Source organism: Schistocerca serialis, chromosome 5, assembly GCF_023864345.2.
Source record: "Schistocerca serialis cubense isolate TAMUIC-IGC-003099 chromosome 5, iqSchSeri2.2, whole genome shotgun sequence".
Classification (NCBI taxonomy): domain Eukaryota; kingdom Metazoa; phylum Arthropoda; class Insecta; order Orthoptera; family Acrididae; genus Schistocerca; species Schistocerca serialis.
The window spans coordinates 314,995,444-315,013,882 of record NC_064642.1 but is presented as its reverse complement, the minus strand read 5'-3'; the positions used below and the strand labels follow the sequence as shown (position 1 = coordinate 315,013,882).

General features: G+C 49.0%; 1 protein-coding gene across 1 annotated transcript in view; it reads right to left on the bottom strand.

Moving 5' to 3' along the window:
• LOC126481919 (collagen alpha-2(IV) chain-like) overlaps positions 1–18,439 on the bottom strand; it is a 197,459-nt gene that overhangs the window by 11,751 nt on the left and 167,269 nt on the right. Inside the window, exons 6-7 of the mRNA XM_050105878.1 lie at positions 14,526–14,847; positions 3,257–4,566 (exon numbers count right to left, since the gene is read on the bottom strand). Of these exons, the coding sequence (XP_049961835.1) occupies positions 3,257–4,566; positions 14,526–14,847 (1,632 nt within the window). The remainder of the gene's footprint in view (positions 1–3,256; positions 4,567–14,525; positions 14,848–18,439) is intronic.

The window sequence follows — 18,439 nt, the reverse complement described above, 5'->3', positions numbered from 1 at the left end:
CGTATTTAGGCGTATGAAGCTTCCTGTCGGATTAAAACTGTGTGCCGGACCGATACTCGAACTCGAGACCTCTGTCTTTCGTGGACAGGTGCTCCAGCAACAGAGCTAACCAAGCACTCGCTCTCGCTCGCACATAACTGAGGTTCGAAACCTCCACTGGTGTTGGAGTGCTAGCGCCTCTGGGGCGCTTCTCCTTCTGGCTTGATGTGGTGTGGGGGAAATTGCACGGTGGTGCTGAATTGGACTTGGCTTTGTGCTGGAGCTACCCAAGCGCGGCTCAGGCCCCGTCCTCAGAGTTTTACTTCCGCCAGTACCTTGTCTCCTAACGTCCAAATTTCACAGCTTTAATCTGCCAAGAAGTTTCATATCAGCACACACTCCGCTCCAGAGTGAAAATTTCATTCTGGATATTTAGGCGGACGTTTTCCTGAACAAGAGATACGTGTACGCAATAGTTATCGATACACACGTACGAAAGCCATTTTTCATAGATTTGCTCTCACAAAGTTACTCCATACATAATTTCGCAGTTTTAAAATTCCATCTAGTTTTACTTTGACAAGAGACAAAGATTGTACAAGCTTACGAATGCTGCTCTTGCGTCCGTACCAGCCAAGAAGACGATTCCACGGCGTAACCGAGAGTGCTATTGGTGATGGGCAGAAATATGGAAACACCAAAAACGCAACACATTACGACGCCTAACACGGCGTAGGAAACCCGTCAGCATTCAAAACAGCTTCCAGTCGTCGCGGAATGGAAAAATACGGGTCCTGTTTGGTGTGCGAGTAAATCTTGTATTATTAGTCCGGAAAAAAAAAACTGTAGCATGTTCAGGTAACGATGGTGGAGATGGGTAGCATTCACGCACCCTACTCTCCCAAATGGAATTCAAAGGTTCAATAATATTGATGACTGTTGACTGTGGTGGCCAAGTAATATGCGGAAATTCATTCTCGTGTTCAGAAAAGCAGTCCTGGACGATGCGAGCTGTGTGAACAGGGGTCCTGTCGTCTTGGAATACAACACCACCCTTGGGGAAGAAACATTCTGCCTCGAGATGACCCTGTTAACCAAAATGGTCGAATAACCCATGGCAATAATGTAACTTCGCAGAGTAACAATGGGTGCCAGGGAAGAGCACGATATGGCTACCCAAATTATCACCGAACCTCCGCCATGTTTCACTTTTGGGACGTAAAGACGGCCAGAAGCCGGAAACAGTGTGAAGCAAGATTCATCCGACCACATGACATTCTTCCATTGCTCCATTATCCAAGTTTTATGGCTTCGGCACTACGTTTCCCTGTTAAGGGCGTTTGCATCACTAATCAGTGGTTTTTGAATTCCAGATCGCCCTGCAGTTTCCTGCTCCTGGAGCTCCCTTCGTGTTGTTTTGGTGGTTGGAGGGTTCGCGAGTGCGACATTCGGTTCTGCAGTGACTTTTTCAGTGGTCGTCCCTTTTATTGTCCATCACGATCGTTCAACACACACTTACGTCCACCGTCTGACTTAGCGGATTATGTTTTTCTGCTTTTCCTGAACGTGGTACAAATGCTCGTTACGGTACCACTCGAAACGCCAAACATTTCAGCTACCTAGATTAGGTATGCACACACCATACGACCTTGTATCATTGGAATTCACATAGCTTCGACATAATGCACTCATAACTAAACAGAAAACTCTTTTGAGCATGACTGATGCATGCAACGTATTGAGGGCATTGCACAGGTGCCGCTAGTGGTAAAATACAACAGCGTAACCTGCAGGTTTAGCTAGGATCTACATTTATGTTCAACCGTGCATTTCTTGCTGCAGTGTTTCCTATTTTTGTCCAACCCCTGCACACTGAGATGACAAAAGTCATGCGGTAGTGATATGCACATATACAGATGGCTGTAGTATCCCGTACACAAGGTATAAGAGGACAATGCATCATCGGAGCTGAGAGTGATTCATGTGAAAAGGTTTCCAGATGTCATTATGGCCGCACGACGGGAATTCACGGTCTTTGAATGCGGAATGGTAGTTGGGGCCAGACGCATGGGAATCGTTAGGGAATTCAGTATTCCGAGACTGACTGTGTCAAGAGTGTGACGAGAATACCAACTTCCAGACGTTACCCATCATCACAACAACACAGTGACCGACGCCTTTCACCTAACGACTGAGGGCGTTTGCGTAGAGTTGTCAGTGTTATCATACAAGCAACACTGCGCGATATACCCGCAGAAATCAATGTGGGACTTAGGACGAAAGTATGCACTAGGACGGTGCGGCGAAATGTGGCGTTAGTGGGCTGTGGACGCAGGCGAGGGCGTTGCCTAACAGCATGACATCGCCCCAGCGCCTCTCCTGGACTCGTGATCACATTGGTTGGACCATAGACGACCGTGGAGTGGTCAGGTGAGTGCCGATTTCAGTTGGTAAGAGCTGACGATAGGCTTAGGGTGTGGCGCATATTCCAAGCAGCCACGAACCCAAGTTCTCGACAAGGCACTGTGCAAGCTGGTGGTGCCACCATAATGGTGTGGGCTGTGTTTACATAAAACGGATAGGCGCTCCGGTTCAACAGAATCCATCACCGACTAGAATTGGCTCTGGTTCAAAAAATGGTTCAAATGGCTCTAAGCACTATGGGACTTAACATCTTAGGTCATCAGTCCCCTAGAACTTAGAGCTACTTAAACCTAACTAACCTAAGGACATCACACGCATCCATGCCCGAGGCAGGATTCGAACCTGCGACCGTAGCAGTCCCAGGGTTCCGGACTGCAGCGCCTAGAACCGCAAGACCACCGCGGCCGGCAAATGGCTCTGTTCGACTACTTAAAGACCATCTGCAGCCATTCGTAGACGCCATGTTCCCAAACAAGGACGGAATTTTTACGGATGACAATGCGCCATGTCAACGGGCCACAATTTTCCGTAATTGGTTTGAAGAAGTGGAAAATTCGAGTGAATCATTTAGCCATCCAGATCGTCCGACATGAATCCCGTCGAACATTTATGGGACGTAATTGAGGCGTCAGCTGGTACGCAAAATCCTTCGCCGGCAACACTTTGGCAATTATGGACGGCTATAGTGGCAACATAGCTCAATATTTCTGCAGGGGACTACCGACGACTTGTCGAATCCGTGCTACATCGAATTGCTAGCACAATGCCGGGCAAAAGGAGGTCAGACACGGTATTAGGATGTTTTCCTTGACCTTTATCACGTCAGTGTATGTTGGACAGAATAAAGGCTTACCCTGGGGAGCCAGGCACGCTCTGTCCCGGCTGCAGCAGCACCTCCTTGCCCGACGACGACGAGGACGAGGACGAGGAGGAGGAGTCCTGCCTGACGAGCACGGCCTTGCCGCCGGAGCCCGCGACGTAGATGCCCTGCGCCTGGCTGGGTGCGCCGCCCCTGCCGCCCGCCGACACGACGGAGCCGCCGCCACTGCTGCCTCCCAGGTGGACGTTCTGCGTCTGGCCGCCGGGCGGCGCCTGCACGCGTCGGCTGCCGCTGCCCGCCGTCACCGTGCCGTGCGGGCCCGCCGACAGCGTGCGCTGCCCGCCGCCGGCGCCGTCTCCGTTGCGGAACATGTGCCGCGAGGGCGCCGACGGCCCCGACGCCACGTCCTCGTCCTCGTAGTCGCCGGAGCCGTCGTAGTCGCTACCCTCCCCGGCCCCCGACTCGGGGAAGCCGCCGCCGGAAGGGGGCATCGACTGGCCGCCGCCAGACGGAGGTACGGCGTGTCCACCGCCCGAAGGAGGCACGGCGTGCCCGCTGCCGGAAGGAGGCACGGCGTGTCCGCTGCCGGAAGGAGGCATTGCGTGCCCGCTACCAGAGGGAGGCATGGCGTGGCTCCCACCAGAGCCGGAGGGCCCGGAGTAGCCACCGCGACCGGAAGGAGGCATGTACGAAGAGTCGGCCCCCGACGGTGCAGAGGTCCCGAAGCGGTAGCCGCCACCGCCGCCGCCCCCGCCGCCCCCAGTAGTCCCCACCGTGTGTCCACCGGCACCCCTCACACCGCTCGTGTCGGGGTGCGCCCCGCCAGCGTGCCTACCGTTTCCTGCACCCATGCCGGCGCCGCTTCCGCGTCCATTACTGGTCGGCATTCCCAGACCACTGCCTATACCGCCTCCGCCGCCTCCAACTCCTCCACTGCCTCCACCCATGCCGGCTCCAACTCTTCCACCGCCTCCACCCATGCTGCCTCCGTTGAAGCCACTGCCTCCCATGCCACCTCCACCCGTGGTGCCTCCGCTCAAGCCACTGCCGCCGCCACCCATCGCGCCTCCAGTCGAGCCAGTGCCACCTCCGCCACCGCCGCCGCCAGCTAGTGCTCCGCTCCCGGCGTCACTACCCACCGCTGCACCTCCGAAAGGCAGCTGTCCACCGCCGATGGCGCTGCCGAATGGCCTCCAGCGCTGCTCCTCGGGCGCGCCGCCTCCGCCTCCGCCTACAGCCCCGCCCCCGCCACCGGCGCCGGCGACCGCCGCCCCCTGCCCTGCACTGGATCCTGCTTGCGCGGCTCCAGAGTAGCTCAGTCCCTGGCGGAACGAGCCCTGCACCTGCACATCATATAAGGCGTAAGCTGTGGAAACTAAATTACGATCAGTATTACAAGTATAGCCGGCCGAAGTGGCCGTGCGGTTCTAGGCGGTGCAGTCTGGAACCGTGAGACCGCTACGGTCGCAGGTTCGAATCCTGCCTTGGGCATTGATGTGTGTGCTGTCTTTAGGTTAGTTAGGTTTAACTAGTTCTAAGTTCTAGGGGACTAATGACCTCAGATGTTGAGTCCCATAGTGCTCAGAGCCATTACAAGTACATGAATGCGTGGTGTTTGCCATTTCGGACACCACGTATACATACAGTGTGTTTGAAAAAGAACTCCTTAGCTTTAATGTGTCCTAGAATCTGTGCAAAGTGGCATACACTATTCCAGTTCGTAATGTTCGATTCATTTACTCTCCAAGTTTGTCTCCCCTGCAGTTGGCAGGTGTGCTTCACCTTGAGACGGCACCAGAGCTGTTTTTTTCCTCTGTTCCCTCAGTTCAGTCCAGGTGTGCGTGCAGTGCAGTGCAGAGCAACTCAGCAACAATGTGTACTCCGCAACATAAAGTACAGTGTGTTATTTGGCTTGTGAAAACTGCGTCAGTTATAACAGTACAACGTAATTTTAGACGCCAGCATAAACTATCTGTCATTGACTAAAGTCTTTTAAGGAAACCGGTAGTGTTTTATAAGGAAAATCACCAGGTAGACCGAGAACTTCTGAAAATGTTGTTGAACAGATCCGTGTTTTGTGTGTTCAGAGCCCGAAGAAGTCATTGGCCAGACGTAGTCTACAATTAGGAGTGCCTAAGGTACTGTGTGTGATGTTGTGCGTAAAAGACTTTAGTTGCGTGCCTATAAATTGCAAGTGTTACATGAAACAGAACCTACTCATAAAATCGAAAGGTATGACTTTGCTGTCGACTTTCTGCACAGAATTGATGATGATGTCATTTTTCTAAAACTATTCTTTTCTAATTAGGCTACATTTCATTTCAGTGGAACAGTTAATCGACATAACTGCAGAATTTGTGGGGCAGAGAGAGCATCCACATGAAATTAATCAGCATCAACCCCACTGGACTTCTTCTTTTGGGGCCACAGAAAAAAATGTTGTGTGCAGTAAAAAAAGATCAGAGATATCAATCATTCACGGGAAAGAATCGTCGAGGAGGTTGGGACAGTTACACATGAAATGTTGGTAAATACGTGGCGAGAAGTGGAATATCGTCTCGACGTGTGCAGGGCAAGAAATGGATCCCACGTTGAAGTCTACTAACATTAAACAAAACTTGAAGGAATTCTCTTTCATGATATGTGCTCATTGATGTAATTTTTCATTAATTTCCCCATTAAATTTATACTTAAAACTAGGAGTTCTTTTTCAAACACCCTGTATAATTGACTCGCTACGACGGGCAGTGAATCCACAGTCTTCAGTGTGGGTGCACATGGAAGTTCCATCTCCAGCGGTAATCTAAAATTAGCGACCACAGAGGACACAGACAGGCTTCAAATGGCTCTGAACACTATGGGACTTAACATCTGAGGTCGTCAGTCCCCTACAACTTAGAACTACTTAAACCTAACTAACCTAGGGACATCACACACATCCATGCCCAAGGCAGGATTCGAACCTGCGACCGTAGCAGTCGTGCGGTTCCAGACTGAAGCGCCTAGAACCGCTCGGCCACCCCGGCCGGCTCGGACACAGACAGGGACTGAGGATGGGTGGCTCTGGGTGGGAATGTGAGTCGACAGGGGGAACTTGCCGAGATAATCCGCGCATTTGCCATAAACACGGTGTTTGGGTGGTGCAGTGGTTAACGCAACTGCATAGTACGTAGGAAATCCTGGGTTTGAGTCCCAGTCTGGCACACATTTTCACTCGTCGCCGCTGATTTCACATAAAGTCTCCATGAAGCTGATATCATTAGTTCCTTTCCTTTCCTTTCCTTTCCTTTCCTTTCCTTTCCTTTCCTTTCCTTTCCTTTCCTTTCCCTTCCCTTCCTTTCCTTTCCCTTCCTTTACATTCCGTACCTTTCTCCCCCCTCCATCTTCTATTTACATAATATTACAAGTCCATTGCATGTATGGAACCACCGTCGCTGCAAATTTACTGAGGGAAGTGAAATAGCCTCACTAACTGTGGGAGTATTGCGTGTAATTGTTCGTCGAGCTGGGAGAAGACTCGGAAGATACAGGTCTTCGTTCCATACGTGTATTGTGGCAATTTTGTGACTCAACCTCGTTCTTGTTGTGTTTTGGCTGGCTCTTTGCTCCCTCACACACGTAATATGCGGCTTCACCATTCGCTGCCTTCCGTCAGAAATTTTTAAAGCTTACCTTGTCTCCGATTAAAGAATATGTCACTTGCGAGATTTTCTGCAGAGCTTTTAGTTTAGGCATAGGTAGTAATGACTTTGACCCAGTGTTTATTACTTTTGTTTGAACTACTGTTATCCCTCTGAAGACACAATCGAGTTGTTAAATTCGCTGACATGTATGTCATTTGATTTTTAGACGTTGATCGTGTAACGTGCAGTTTTATTTGAAATGTGAACTAAAGGATTTTAATTTAGTTTACGCTAGCACAGTGACAAACCCGTAGAAGGGTTTTTTTCATTTTACACACGAAATTCACGTCTGTGAAACTAAGTTTCAGTGTCCTTTGACGACAATGCTAAATGTAATTCATATTTTAACGTTTTTTGTGCTCACTACTGATGTACGATGTCTATTCAAAAAATTCTGGAATGGTGTGTTGGAGCGAAATGCGGTTGGCATGCCTGCACACGTCTGTGTATAATGTGTAACTGCCGGAAGTTTCATTGTTGTACGTCTGTTAGCTATTGTTCAGTGTTGTACTGAGTAGAAAATTGTATCGCACAGTTTGCGAATTTCGAGGTGGCAGAGTAAGACGAGCAACGCGTCTGCATTAAATTTTGCGTGAACCTCAAGAAAACCTTTACAGAGACACAACAAATGATGCAGGAAGCTTACGGTGATGAGTACTTAAGCCGTACTCGCTCTTAAGAATGATTCACACGGTTTAAGAATGGCCGGGTGGAAGTTACAGATGATCCTCTTTCAGGATGCCCTTCAACGTCTACCGAAGACGCTCATGTCAGGAACGTCAACGGAAGTGTACGTGCCAGTTGGAGAATGGCCCTCCGAGAGATTTCACAAGAATGTAACATTTCAGTTGGATCGTGTCATGAAATTCTGACACAGCATCTTGGAATGCGTCGTGTTGCCGCCAAGTTCGTCCCACGGCTCATGAGTCAAGACCAGAAAGAAGAGCCTTTGGATCGCGAAAATGAGAAGGAGATGTTCCTTAAGTGAATCATAACTGGTGAGGAGACGTGGGTCTGCGGTTGTGATGTTGAGACTAAAGTTCATTCTTCACAATCGGCCGAGAAAGGTTCTCCAGGTCCAAAAAAAGCTCGCCAAGTCAGGTCAAATGACAAAGCCGTGATGATAGGTTTTTTATTTATTTTTTATTTTTTTGAAGCATTAGTTGGTCATGAATTCGTGCCACAGGAACAAACTGTTAATCGATGGTCCTATCGGGACGTTTTGCGTCGCCTGCGAGAAAATATGAGAAGGAACGATCTGAAATGTAACGGGACATTTCACGGCTCTTGTATCAAGATAACGCACCTTCACATTCATCCCTATTGGCGTGAGACTGTTGCACGAAAAACGAAATCACTGTGCTGCTCCATCTTCCGTACCCTCCAGACCTGGCCCCCTGTGGAATTTTTTATATTTCCAGAGCTGAAAACCCCCCCCTCCCCCCCCCCCCCCCCCCGTCGATAGGACGAAGATTTGCGACGATAGACGAGGTAAAAGAAAATTCGCAGACGGCGCTTCGCGCGATCCAACAAGGGGCGTACCAAGACTGCTTCCGGTAGTGGAAACGGCGTTGGGAGTGGTGTAGCAATTGTGGAGGAGAGTATTTCGAAGAAGACCATGCACAAGAAGTAAAAAATAAGAGTAGAAAAAGTTTCTGGATAAAGTTCCGGGATTTTTTCAATAGACCTCATATATAAAAGTTGTGTCCCTTTCCACCATTTTGATAAGTAACCTTTATTGGGTATGCCATTAGATGGTGCTTCTTTCTCGCAGTAATGTGCAGAAGATATAACACGAGAACACAGTTTTGCACTCTGACGGAGGTGTGTAAAAAGTTTTATGTACATTTCTGACCTTATTTTCCAGTCTTGAAGCTATTGTATCTTTTGTCGTTTGCTTCACTACCAGGTGGCTTGTAAATTCCCAAGGGGGTGAAATTAGCTAATTGTGCGAAAGTATGAAATAAAGTGTTTACTTCAAAAATGAAAACGGTCTACGCGGGAAGTGGCTTCCCTCAACAGATCACTGTTACGTTGATCATACAATGTAGTACGACATCATATCTACAGTGCGATATTACAGTTACGAATTACGATGCAAACAACGACAATGAAAATATGTGCCGGACTGAGACTGGAACCCGGATTTCTGCTTATTGCGAGCGGTCGCCTTACAATGTGGCTATCCGAGGATGACTCGCAGCCAAACCCAAACTTTGATGTATCGTCAAGCAGATGTCTACAATCTGTACTGGTACATCCATTATGCATCTTCCCGTGCACGACAGACATTTTACTAGAAGGTCGCTGCCCGGTGTCGGCGGATAAATACGGTATTGCAGTGCCTGTGTCACGAAGTAAAGTTCCGTCGGACATGTAAGCATTGTATTAATGTTTTATACTGAAACGTATCATTTCCTGCCCACGTCGATTGACTTCATCGTTGGCTATCTGGTTTCTGATACCTGAAGCACGGAGGTTCAGGCTTTTGCCCTGCCTGAAGATGATGAATCGATATTTCTGTAATCTTCCTAAATGGATTGTGACTGGGGCCTACTACGCTGCCTTTGAGATATTAATTAGGTGGTCGTGATTCAGTGATACTCTGTATGTAAAACACCAATTACTGATACAGTTGTAAATGGATTGATTTCTTTGTCCCTGCATATCAGCAACGTTGACTGGATATGCCAGCCGGAGCTGTGGGGGATAGCCGCGCGGTTTAGGCGCCTTGTCAAGGTCCGTGCGGCTCTCCCCGTCGGGCATGGGTGTGTGTGTCGTCCATAGCGTAAGTTACTTTAACTTATATTAAATGGTGTGTAAGCTTAGGACCTATGACCTCAGCAGTTTGGTCCCATAAGACCTTACCACAAATTAAGGCTGACCAACAGGCTACAGCAGGGTAACCGGCGAGCTCGCACACTGACCCACAAACAAATCGCAAACATCACCCTACACTGTGCATCTGATATATGACCTATCGGACACAAAACGATGATGAACCTAACTGTCATGTTCGAGTATAATGACTGTTCTGGAGACTAGAAATCTTCTCTGTAGGAAGCAGCATGGGTTTCGAAAAAGACGGTCGTGTGAAACCCAGCTCGCGCTATTCGCCAACGAGACCCAGAGGGCCATAGACACGGGTTCACAGGTAGATGCCGTGTTTCTTGACTTCCGCAAGGCATTCGATACAGTTCCCCACAGTCGTTTAATGAACAAAGTAAGAGCATATGGACTATCAGGCCAATTGTGTGATTGGATTGAAGAGTTCCTAGATAACAGAACGCAGGATGTCATTCTCAATGGAGAGAAGTCTTCCGAAGTAAGAGTGATTTCAGGTGTGCCGCAGGGGAGTGTCATAGGACCGTTGCTATTCACAATATACATAAATGACCTTGTCGATGACATCGGAAGTTCACTGAGGCTTTTTGCAGATGATGCAGTGGTGTATCGAGAGGTTGTAACAATGGAAAATTGTACTGAAATGCAGGAGGATCTGCAGCGAATTGACGCATGGTGCAGGGAATGGCAATTGAATCTCAATGTAGACAAGTGTAATGTGCTGCGAATACATAGAAAGATAGATCCCTTATCATTTAGCTACAAAATAGCAGGTCAGCAACTGGAAGCAGTTAATTCCATAAATTATCTGGGAGGACGCATTAGGAGTGATTTAAAATGGAATGATCATATAAAGTCGATCGTTGGTAAAGCAGATTCCAGACTGAGATTCATTGGAAGAATCCTAAGTAATTGCAATCCGAAAACAAAGGAAGTAGGTTACAGTACGCTTATTCGCCCACTGCTTGAATACTGCTCAGCAGTGTGGGATACGTACCAGACAGGGTTGATAGAAGAGATAGAGAAGATCCAACGGAGAGCAGCGCGCTTCGTTACAGGATCATTTAGTAATCGCGAAAGCTTTACGGAGATGATAGATAAACTTCAGTGGAAGACTCTGCAGGAGAGACGCTCAGTAGCTCGGTACAGGCTTCTGTTAAAGTTTCGAGAACATACCTTCACCGAAGAGTCAAGCAGTATGTTGCTCCCTCCTACGTATATCTCGCGAAGAGACCATGAGGATAAAATCAGAGAGATTAGAGCCCACGAACAATACGAGACTGGAATAGAAGGGAGAACCAATAGAGGTACTAAAGGTACCCTCCGCCACACACCGTCAGGTGGCTTGCGGAGTATGGATGTAGATGTAGATGTTACAGGTATGCTGACGCTGACCGACATATCAACACCGGCACCCAGCGGCAGCCGCCGAGTAACAACACCGCATAACGTCAAAGGTATCGACCTTTTTCCCTCTGCCCTTCAAACGGCTACCCTTCATTCGACTTTCGACCCAGTCTATCTCCAGATGAGTGCGTATTAAAGTTCAACCTTGACCAGACGTACACAAACATCGCAGTACCCACATCCTGCGACACCTCACTTTAGTGAAAACCAACCCTTATGCATAGATGGCAGTAGAGATTTTGAGTCGGCCGTCGTGCCGGTGTGGGCGTGGAGGGGCTCCACCTCTATTTATTGGATTGATTTCTGTTACTATTGGTTTTACCCTTTTCATATTTAGAGATGAGGTTGTGCTAGATCTGTACACTGGTAGAACATACATAGCGGACAATGAAACACAACAAGATTGACAATGAAGTCTGGTAGTAAGAAAATACTTTTCCCGCCGCCAGTAACACAGAGCATGGGCTACCAGGGGGCAAGCAAAAGAAAATACACCGTTCACCCATCAAGTTACGACATTTTTATTCCTGGCGTAAAAGCGGCGTTAGCGCGGCAGCCTCGGTGGCAGCTTGAACTAACAACTGTAACAACAGATGTGCATTCGACCACTCAGTTGCGAACAGGCGGTGTCAACTAGTGGACTTGCGATCATAGCGTATCGACGTTATTGTGCCACAAATCACAACGGAGCAATATCTGTAAATGAAGTGTTCAAGACGTTCTCTGGAATGTCTGAAGAAGATAAAAATGTGTGCAGAGATTAGCCCGTACACCTTCACTAGCACACGAAAACAACAATGCTTGGTCGGCTGCCTACTACGACCTGATTGAAATGGAAATCTCGCAAAATTATTTTCTGAAAAAAAAAAAAAAAACGTCAGGGTTGAGGAGACTTGGTGTCATCCATCAGCGTACCACAGAACGACAAAGTGCAGAAACCCGAATGAAGACTTTGACGCCGTAACTGACATTCAACACACCAAAGAAAAACTTCCGACAGTTTTACATGTTTCTGTGCCTCGTTCTGTGTATTGGATTCAAGGGGGGGGGGGGGGGGAGGGCGGGGGGGGGAGGGGCGAAGGAGACCATGTAGAAGCATTAATACCACCTTTTTAACTCTTACCTCAATCCAGCCTTGATACTTTTTGGACTAGCGGGTATGAGGAGTGAAATCTGTTCGTCTATTCGTACGTGTCTATACAGGGTGGTCATAAACAGGCTGAAAAACTGTGAGGGTGTTGAGGATAGACTATGCTGAGGAATAATGGTTGCACCGTTTCCGAGGTAATTAGCGTCGAAGTTACCCACGCAAATTCAAGCGGGCCGCTAGATAAAATTAGTGTCAGTTGTCCGCATAGCGTAGATGAGTGCAAGAGACTGCTCAGCCTTTGGCTCGGGTTCGATCTTTACAACCGTTCCGTGTCCAATCTCTGTACCGCTCTCTAGTTCGGTTGTAGGAAACCAAAAGAAGAACACGTTAAGCGACTCAGTTCCTGGCAGTCTGCTTGAATTTGCGAGTGCAAAGGCCTGCTTGGATAACTTTAATGCTAATTAACTCGGAAACGGCGCAACACATCGAATTTTTTTCTTAACAGTTACACTACTGGCCATTAAAATTGCTACACCATGAAGAAATGCAGATGATAAACGGATATTCATTGGACAAATATATTATACTAGAACTGACATGTGATTACATTTTCACGCAATTTGGGTGCATAGATCCTGAGAAATCAGTACCCAGAACAACCACCTCTGGCCGTAATAACGGCCTTGATACGCCTGGGCATTGATTCAAACAGAGCTTGGAGGCGTATACAGGTACAGCTGCCCATGCAGCCTCAACACGATACCACAGTTCATCAAGAGTAGTGACTGGCGTATTGTGACGAGCCAGTTGCTCGGCCACCATTGATCAGACGTTTTCAATTGGTGACAGATGTCGAGAATGTGCTGTCCAGGGCAGCAGTCGAACATTTTATGTTCAAATGGTTCAAATGGCTCTGAGCACTATGGGACTTCACATCTGTGGTCATCAGTCCCCCAGAACTACTTAAACCGAAGTAACCTAAGGACACCACACACATCCATGCCCTAGGCAGGATTCGAACCTGCGACCGTAGCGGTCACGCGGTTCCAAACTGAAGCGCCTAGAACCGCACGGCCACCCCCGGCCGACAACATTTTCTGTATCCAGAAAGGCCCGTACAGGCCCTGCAATATGCGTTCGTGCATTATCCTGCTGAAATGTAGTGTTTGGCTGGGATCGAATGAAGGGTAGATCCACGGGTCGTAACACATCTGAAATGTAACGTCCACTGTTCAAAGTGCCGTCAATGCGAACAAGAGGTGACCGACACGTGGAACCAATGGCACCCCATACCCTCACGCCGGGTGCGCCACTATGGCCATGACGAATACACGCTTCCAATGTGCATTCACCGCGATGTCACCAAATACGGATGCGACCATCACGATGCTGTAAACAGAACCTGGATTCATCCGAAAAAATGAAGTTTTGTCATTCGTGCAGCCAGGTTCGTCGTTGAGTACACCATCGCAGGCGCTCCTGTCTGTGATGCAGCGTCAAGGGTAACCGCAGCCACGGTCTCCGAGCCGATAGTCCATGCTGCTGCAAACGTCGTCAAACTGTTGGTGCAGATGGTTGTTGTCTTGCAAACGTCCCTATCTGTTGACTCAGGGATCGAGATGTGGCTGCACGATGCGTTACAGCCATGCGGATAAGATGCCTGTCATCTCGACTGCTAGTGATACGATGCAGTTGGGATCCAGCACGGTGTTCCGTATTGCCCTCCTGAACCCACCGATTCCATATTCCGCTAAGTCATTGGATCTCGACCAACGCGAGCAGCAATGTCGCGATACGATAAACCGCAGTCGCGATAGGTTACAATCCCACCTTTATCAAAGTCGGAAACGTGATGGACGCATTTCTCCTCCTTACACGAGGCATCGCAACAACGTTTCACCAGGCAACGCCGGTCAACTGCTGTTTGTGTATGAGAAATCGGTTGGAAACTTTCCTCGTGTCAGCACGTTGTAGGTGTCGTCACCGGCGCCAACCTTGTGTGAATGCTCTGAAAAACTAATCATTTGCATATCAGAGCATCTTCTTCCTGTCGGTTAAATTTCGCGTCTGTAGCATGTCATCTTCGTGGTTTAGCAATTTTAATGGCCAGTAGTGTACTTCTAAGCACAGCGTACCCTGCAAAACCCTTACAAGCTTTTCAGACTTTTTCTGATGACCCTGTTTACGCGAAAGTAATATCTGCTCATGACCCTTGTACGGTTACATTCATTAGAACAATATCATTAATAAATTAGTAACAGCGGCAGCAGTGCAGTACCTGCGTCTGGCTCTGGCCGGAGAGCGCGCCGGTCTGCGCGGAGGCGCTGCCGCCGCCCAGGAAGGGCGAGCGCTGTCCGCCGCCGTTGCCGCCGCCGGCCTGGGCGCCGCGCGGCGAGAAGCCGACCTGCGCCTGCGAGCTGGTGGAGCCGGCGCCGCGCGCCTGCGCGTCGGCCAGCCCGCCCGCCTGCCCCGCCTGCACCTGCGACGACGTGCCGTGGCCCCAGCCGCCGCTCTGCGCCTGCGCCGCCGTCGCGCCCGACGACGACCCCACCTGCACCTGCGACACCTCTCCCACGTCCAGCACTGCTTTGTCCAAAAGCCTAATCGCAGCAACAAATCTGATTTAAAGTATTCGGACTCCAATTAGTGGACATTAATATAGGGTGTGTTCACCTTTCGCCTTTATGACGGTTTGAACTCCAAGCCGACATTTTCAATTAGGTGTCTGGTATGTCTGAGGAGAAGTGGCAGCCCATCCCCCCTCAAGAGGCGAACCCAAAGAAGGTAGTGATGTTGGATGCTGGAATCTGGAGTGAACATCCTAACTGATCCCATAGGGGTTCCTCTGGGTTCAGGCCGAGACTCTTGACAGACCAGTTCATTTCAGGAATCTTTTTCTCCGCAAATCATTGCCTCACCGATGCTGCAATACGACAGAGAGCACTGTCCTAGCTGTTCGTCTACTGTAGGCTACATAGTTCACAATGCTGTAAAATGTGTTCATATCCTTCCACAATTACTGTTATCTTAAGCGTAGCATAGGAACCGTACTCTATCCACGAAACACATACCTACACCATAAGACCACCTCTTCCGTAGTTCACTATCGGCCCTGCACCTGACGGCATACAACGTTCTCCAGGCATTTGTCACCGAGCGAGGTGGCACAGTGGTTAGTACACTGGACTCGCATTCGGGAGGACGACAGTTCAATCCCGCGTCCGGCAATCCTGCTTTAGGTTTTCCGTGATATCCCTAAATCGCTCCAGGCAAATGCGAGGATGGTTCCTTTGAAAGGGCACGGCCGACTTCCTTCCCCGTCCTTCCCTAATCCGATGAGACCGATGACCTCGCAGTTTGGTCTCTTCCCCCAAAACAACCCAACCCAACCCAACCCAGGCATTTGTCTCACTCACACCCTTCCTTCGGACTGCCATAGGATGTATAGCTTGATTAATCACTCTAGGTCACTCGTTTTCGTCATCCACAGTCCAGAGGCGTCGCTCTATGTAGTATCTCAAACGTCGCTTAGCACTGACTGTAGAGATGAGCTGCTCGACCATTGTACCTTTGCACTACCTAGCCACAGTCGTTGTGTTAGTTGGACCGCTGGCAGCACTTTGAATTCGCAACTGATTAATTCCGCTGTTTTTAAACCACCTTCCACACTGTTCGAAGGTACGAGAGGTCTGTCTGGTCTCGGTTTAGCTGTAGCTATTTGTTCACAATTCCAGTTCACATTCACATCGCCAACGTTGGACTTGAGTGGGTTAAGCAGGGTTGAAATTTTCCTGTTGGATTTGTTACTCAGGTCACATCCAACTACTAGTCCACGGTCGGAGTCACTGATGTCTCCTGACAGACCCATTCTGCTGTCACTGCCTCTCTATTGTGTGTATTGAACTGGGGACCTAGAAACGACTGAGAGGCTTCGTCCAGCCATAGCCCTCAGTGGTTCACAACCCCATAACAGGCCACAGCAGTCCACCCACCTCACTGCCGCCCCACACTGAACCCAGGGTTATTGTGCATTTCGGCCCCCAGTGGACCCCCACCCCTCATTCCCCACCCCCGGGGAACGCGTTTCATTCCAGACGAGTGTAACCGAAAATGTTTGCGTGGTAGAGAAATTATGGTATACACATACGTGGAGACAGTGATTGCGCAGCGATCGCCGACATAGTGTAACTGAGGCAGAATAAGGGGAACCAGCCCGCATTCGCCGAGGCAGATGGAAAAACGCCTTAAAAACCATTCACAGGCTGGCCAGCACACCGGACCTCGACACTAATCCGCCGGGCGCATTCGTGCCGGGGACCGGCATGCCTTCCCGCTCGGCAAGCAACGCGTTGGACCGCGTGGATAGCCGGGTGGGCTGCCTCTCTATTGACAACACAGTACTCTGTCTCTCCTTTTATACTGGCAGGCCCGCCTCTCATGACATCTAGTGGTCAATTCCGCATGACAGAGGGGATCCGGATTTTTTTTTTTTTTTTTTAATCAAGTGGTGCACATTTAAGGTCAGGCTACAAGAGTACTGCCTGTAGCAGTCAGATTCGATAAACTGTATTAATGTTTTATTCTGAAATGTATCTTTTTCTGCCCACGTCGATTGATTATATCCTTGGCTATCGTGTGCGCCATAGATAGTTTCTAATACCTGTGGTATGGAGGCTTTCCTCCTGTGGAGATGGTGGATCGGCCTTCTTGTAATCCTCCCAAATGGATTGTGGCCGGCGCCTACTACGCTGGATTCAGACTGGGCGATGTTCTCTTGATAGTAAGCATTTTCGAGCTGCCGTTGGAAATAAATTTTGAAATAGTGTGGTAGAAGGCAGCTCTTTGCGGTAGAGTAGCAAATGGCCAACGGAAATACCTGAACTCTGTTTTGCAGCTGACAGTGTGAAGGGCAAAATGTTAAAACAAATAAGTCGGCCGACTGTTCTTGCGCGGTGTAAGAGGGAACCCTTGTGGCCTTCAGGCGAAGGTGGTGTTTCGAAGTGTATTTCTGCAGTCAGCGATATTTAGTGATCAATGAAGTTGTTTTTAAAATATAGAAAACCTGCAAGAATCCGAAATGCGTTCCATAAGCAGGCGTGGAACTCTGACTGGGGCACTTCCAGTATTTTGAGTGAGTTGTGTGGTTTAGTTCAAATGGTTCAAATGGATCTGAGCACTATAGGACTTAACTGCTGAGGTCATCAGTCCCCTAGAACTTAGAACACATCCATGCCTGAGGCAGGATTCGAACCTGCGACCGTAGCGGTCGCGCGGCTCCGGACTGCAGCGCCTAGAACCGCTCGGCCACTCCGGCCGGCGTGTGGTTTAGTGAATGAGTATACGCTCAATAGAAAAAATTCAGATCCGATCGCAGAGCCAGCAGCTAGTTTAATGTGATGTTGGATAAAAGTTATGGACTCAGGGAGATTCAGTTGAGGCCAGTAAGTTTCTTTGTTTCTGTGGAAACTTCAAATGCGGTCGCTTTTGAGCAGTTGACTTTGAACTGTATTCCTGTTTTATTGTCGTACAGGTAACCAGCAAAAGTCGCTAACAACCAGCTGAAGGCACTGTATGAAATGCTGTTGTGGCGTGCAAATAAGAAGGTTAGTATGTTATGTTCTGAGGAGAGAGGGGTGGAGAGACTTTGTGGCATCTCCAGAGTGTTCTCTGTTTTTGTCCTGTGCCACACTTTCCAGGCTTACCTGCCACACTGTTTCTGCTTCTGACTCTCCCAAGACAGATTTACACTGAAGAGCCAAAGAAAGTGGTACAGCTGCATAATATCGTGTAGGGCCACCGCGAGCACGTAGGAGTGCCGCAACACGTCGTGGTATGGTCTCGACTAATGTCTGAAGTAGTGTTGGAGGGAACTGACACCATGATTCCTACAGAGCTGTCCATAAATCCGTAACAGCACGAGGGGTGAAGATCTCGTCTGAACAGCACGTTACAAGGCAGCCCAGATATGCTCAATAATGTTCATGTCTGGGGAGTCTGGTAGCCAGCGGAAGTGATGAAAATCAGAAGAGTATTTCTGGAGCCACTCTGTAGCAATTCTGGACGTGTGGGGTGTCACATTATCCTGATGGAATTGCGTAAGTCCGTCGGAATGCACAATGGTCATGAATGGATGCAGATGATCAGACAGGATGTTTACGTACGTGTCACCTGCCAGAGTCGTATCAAGAGGTA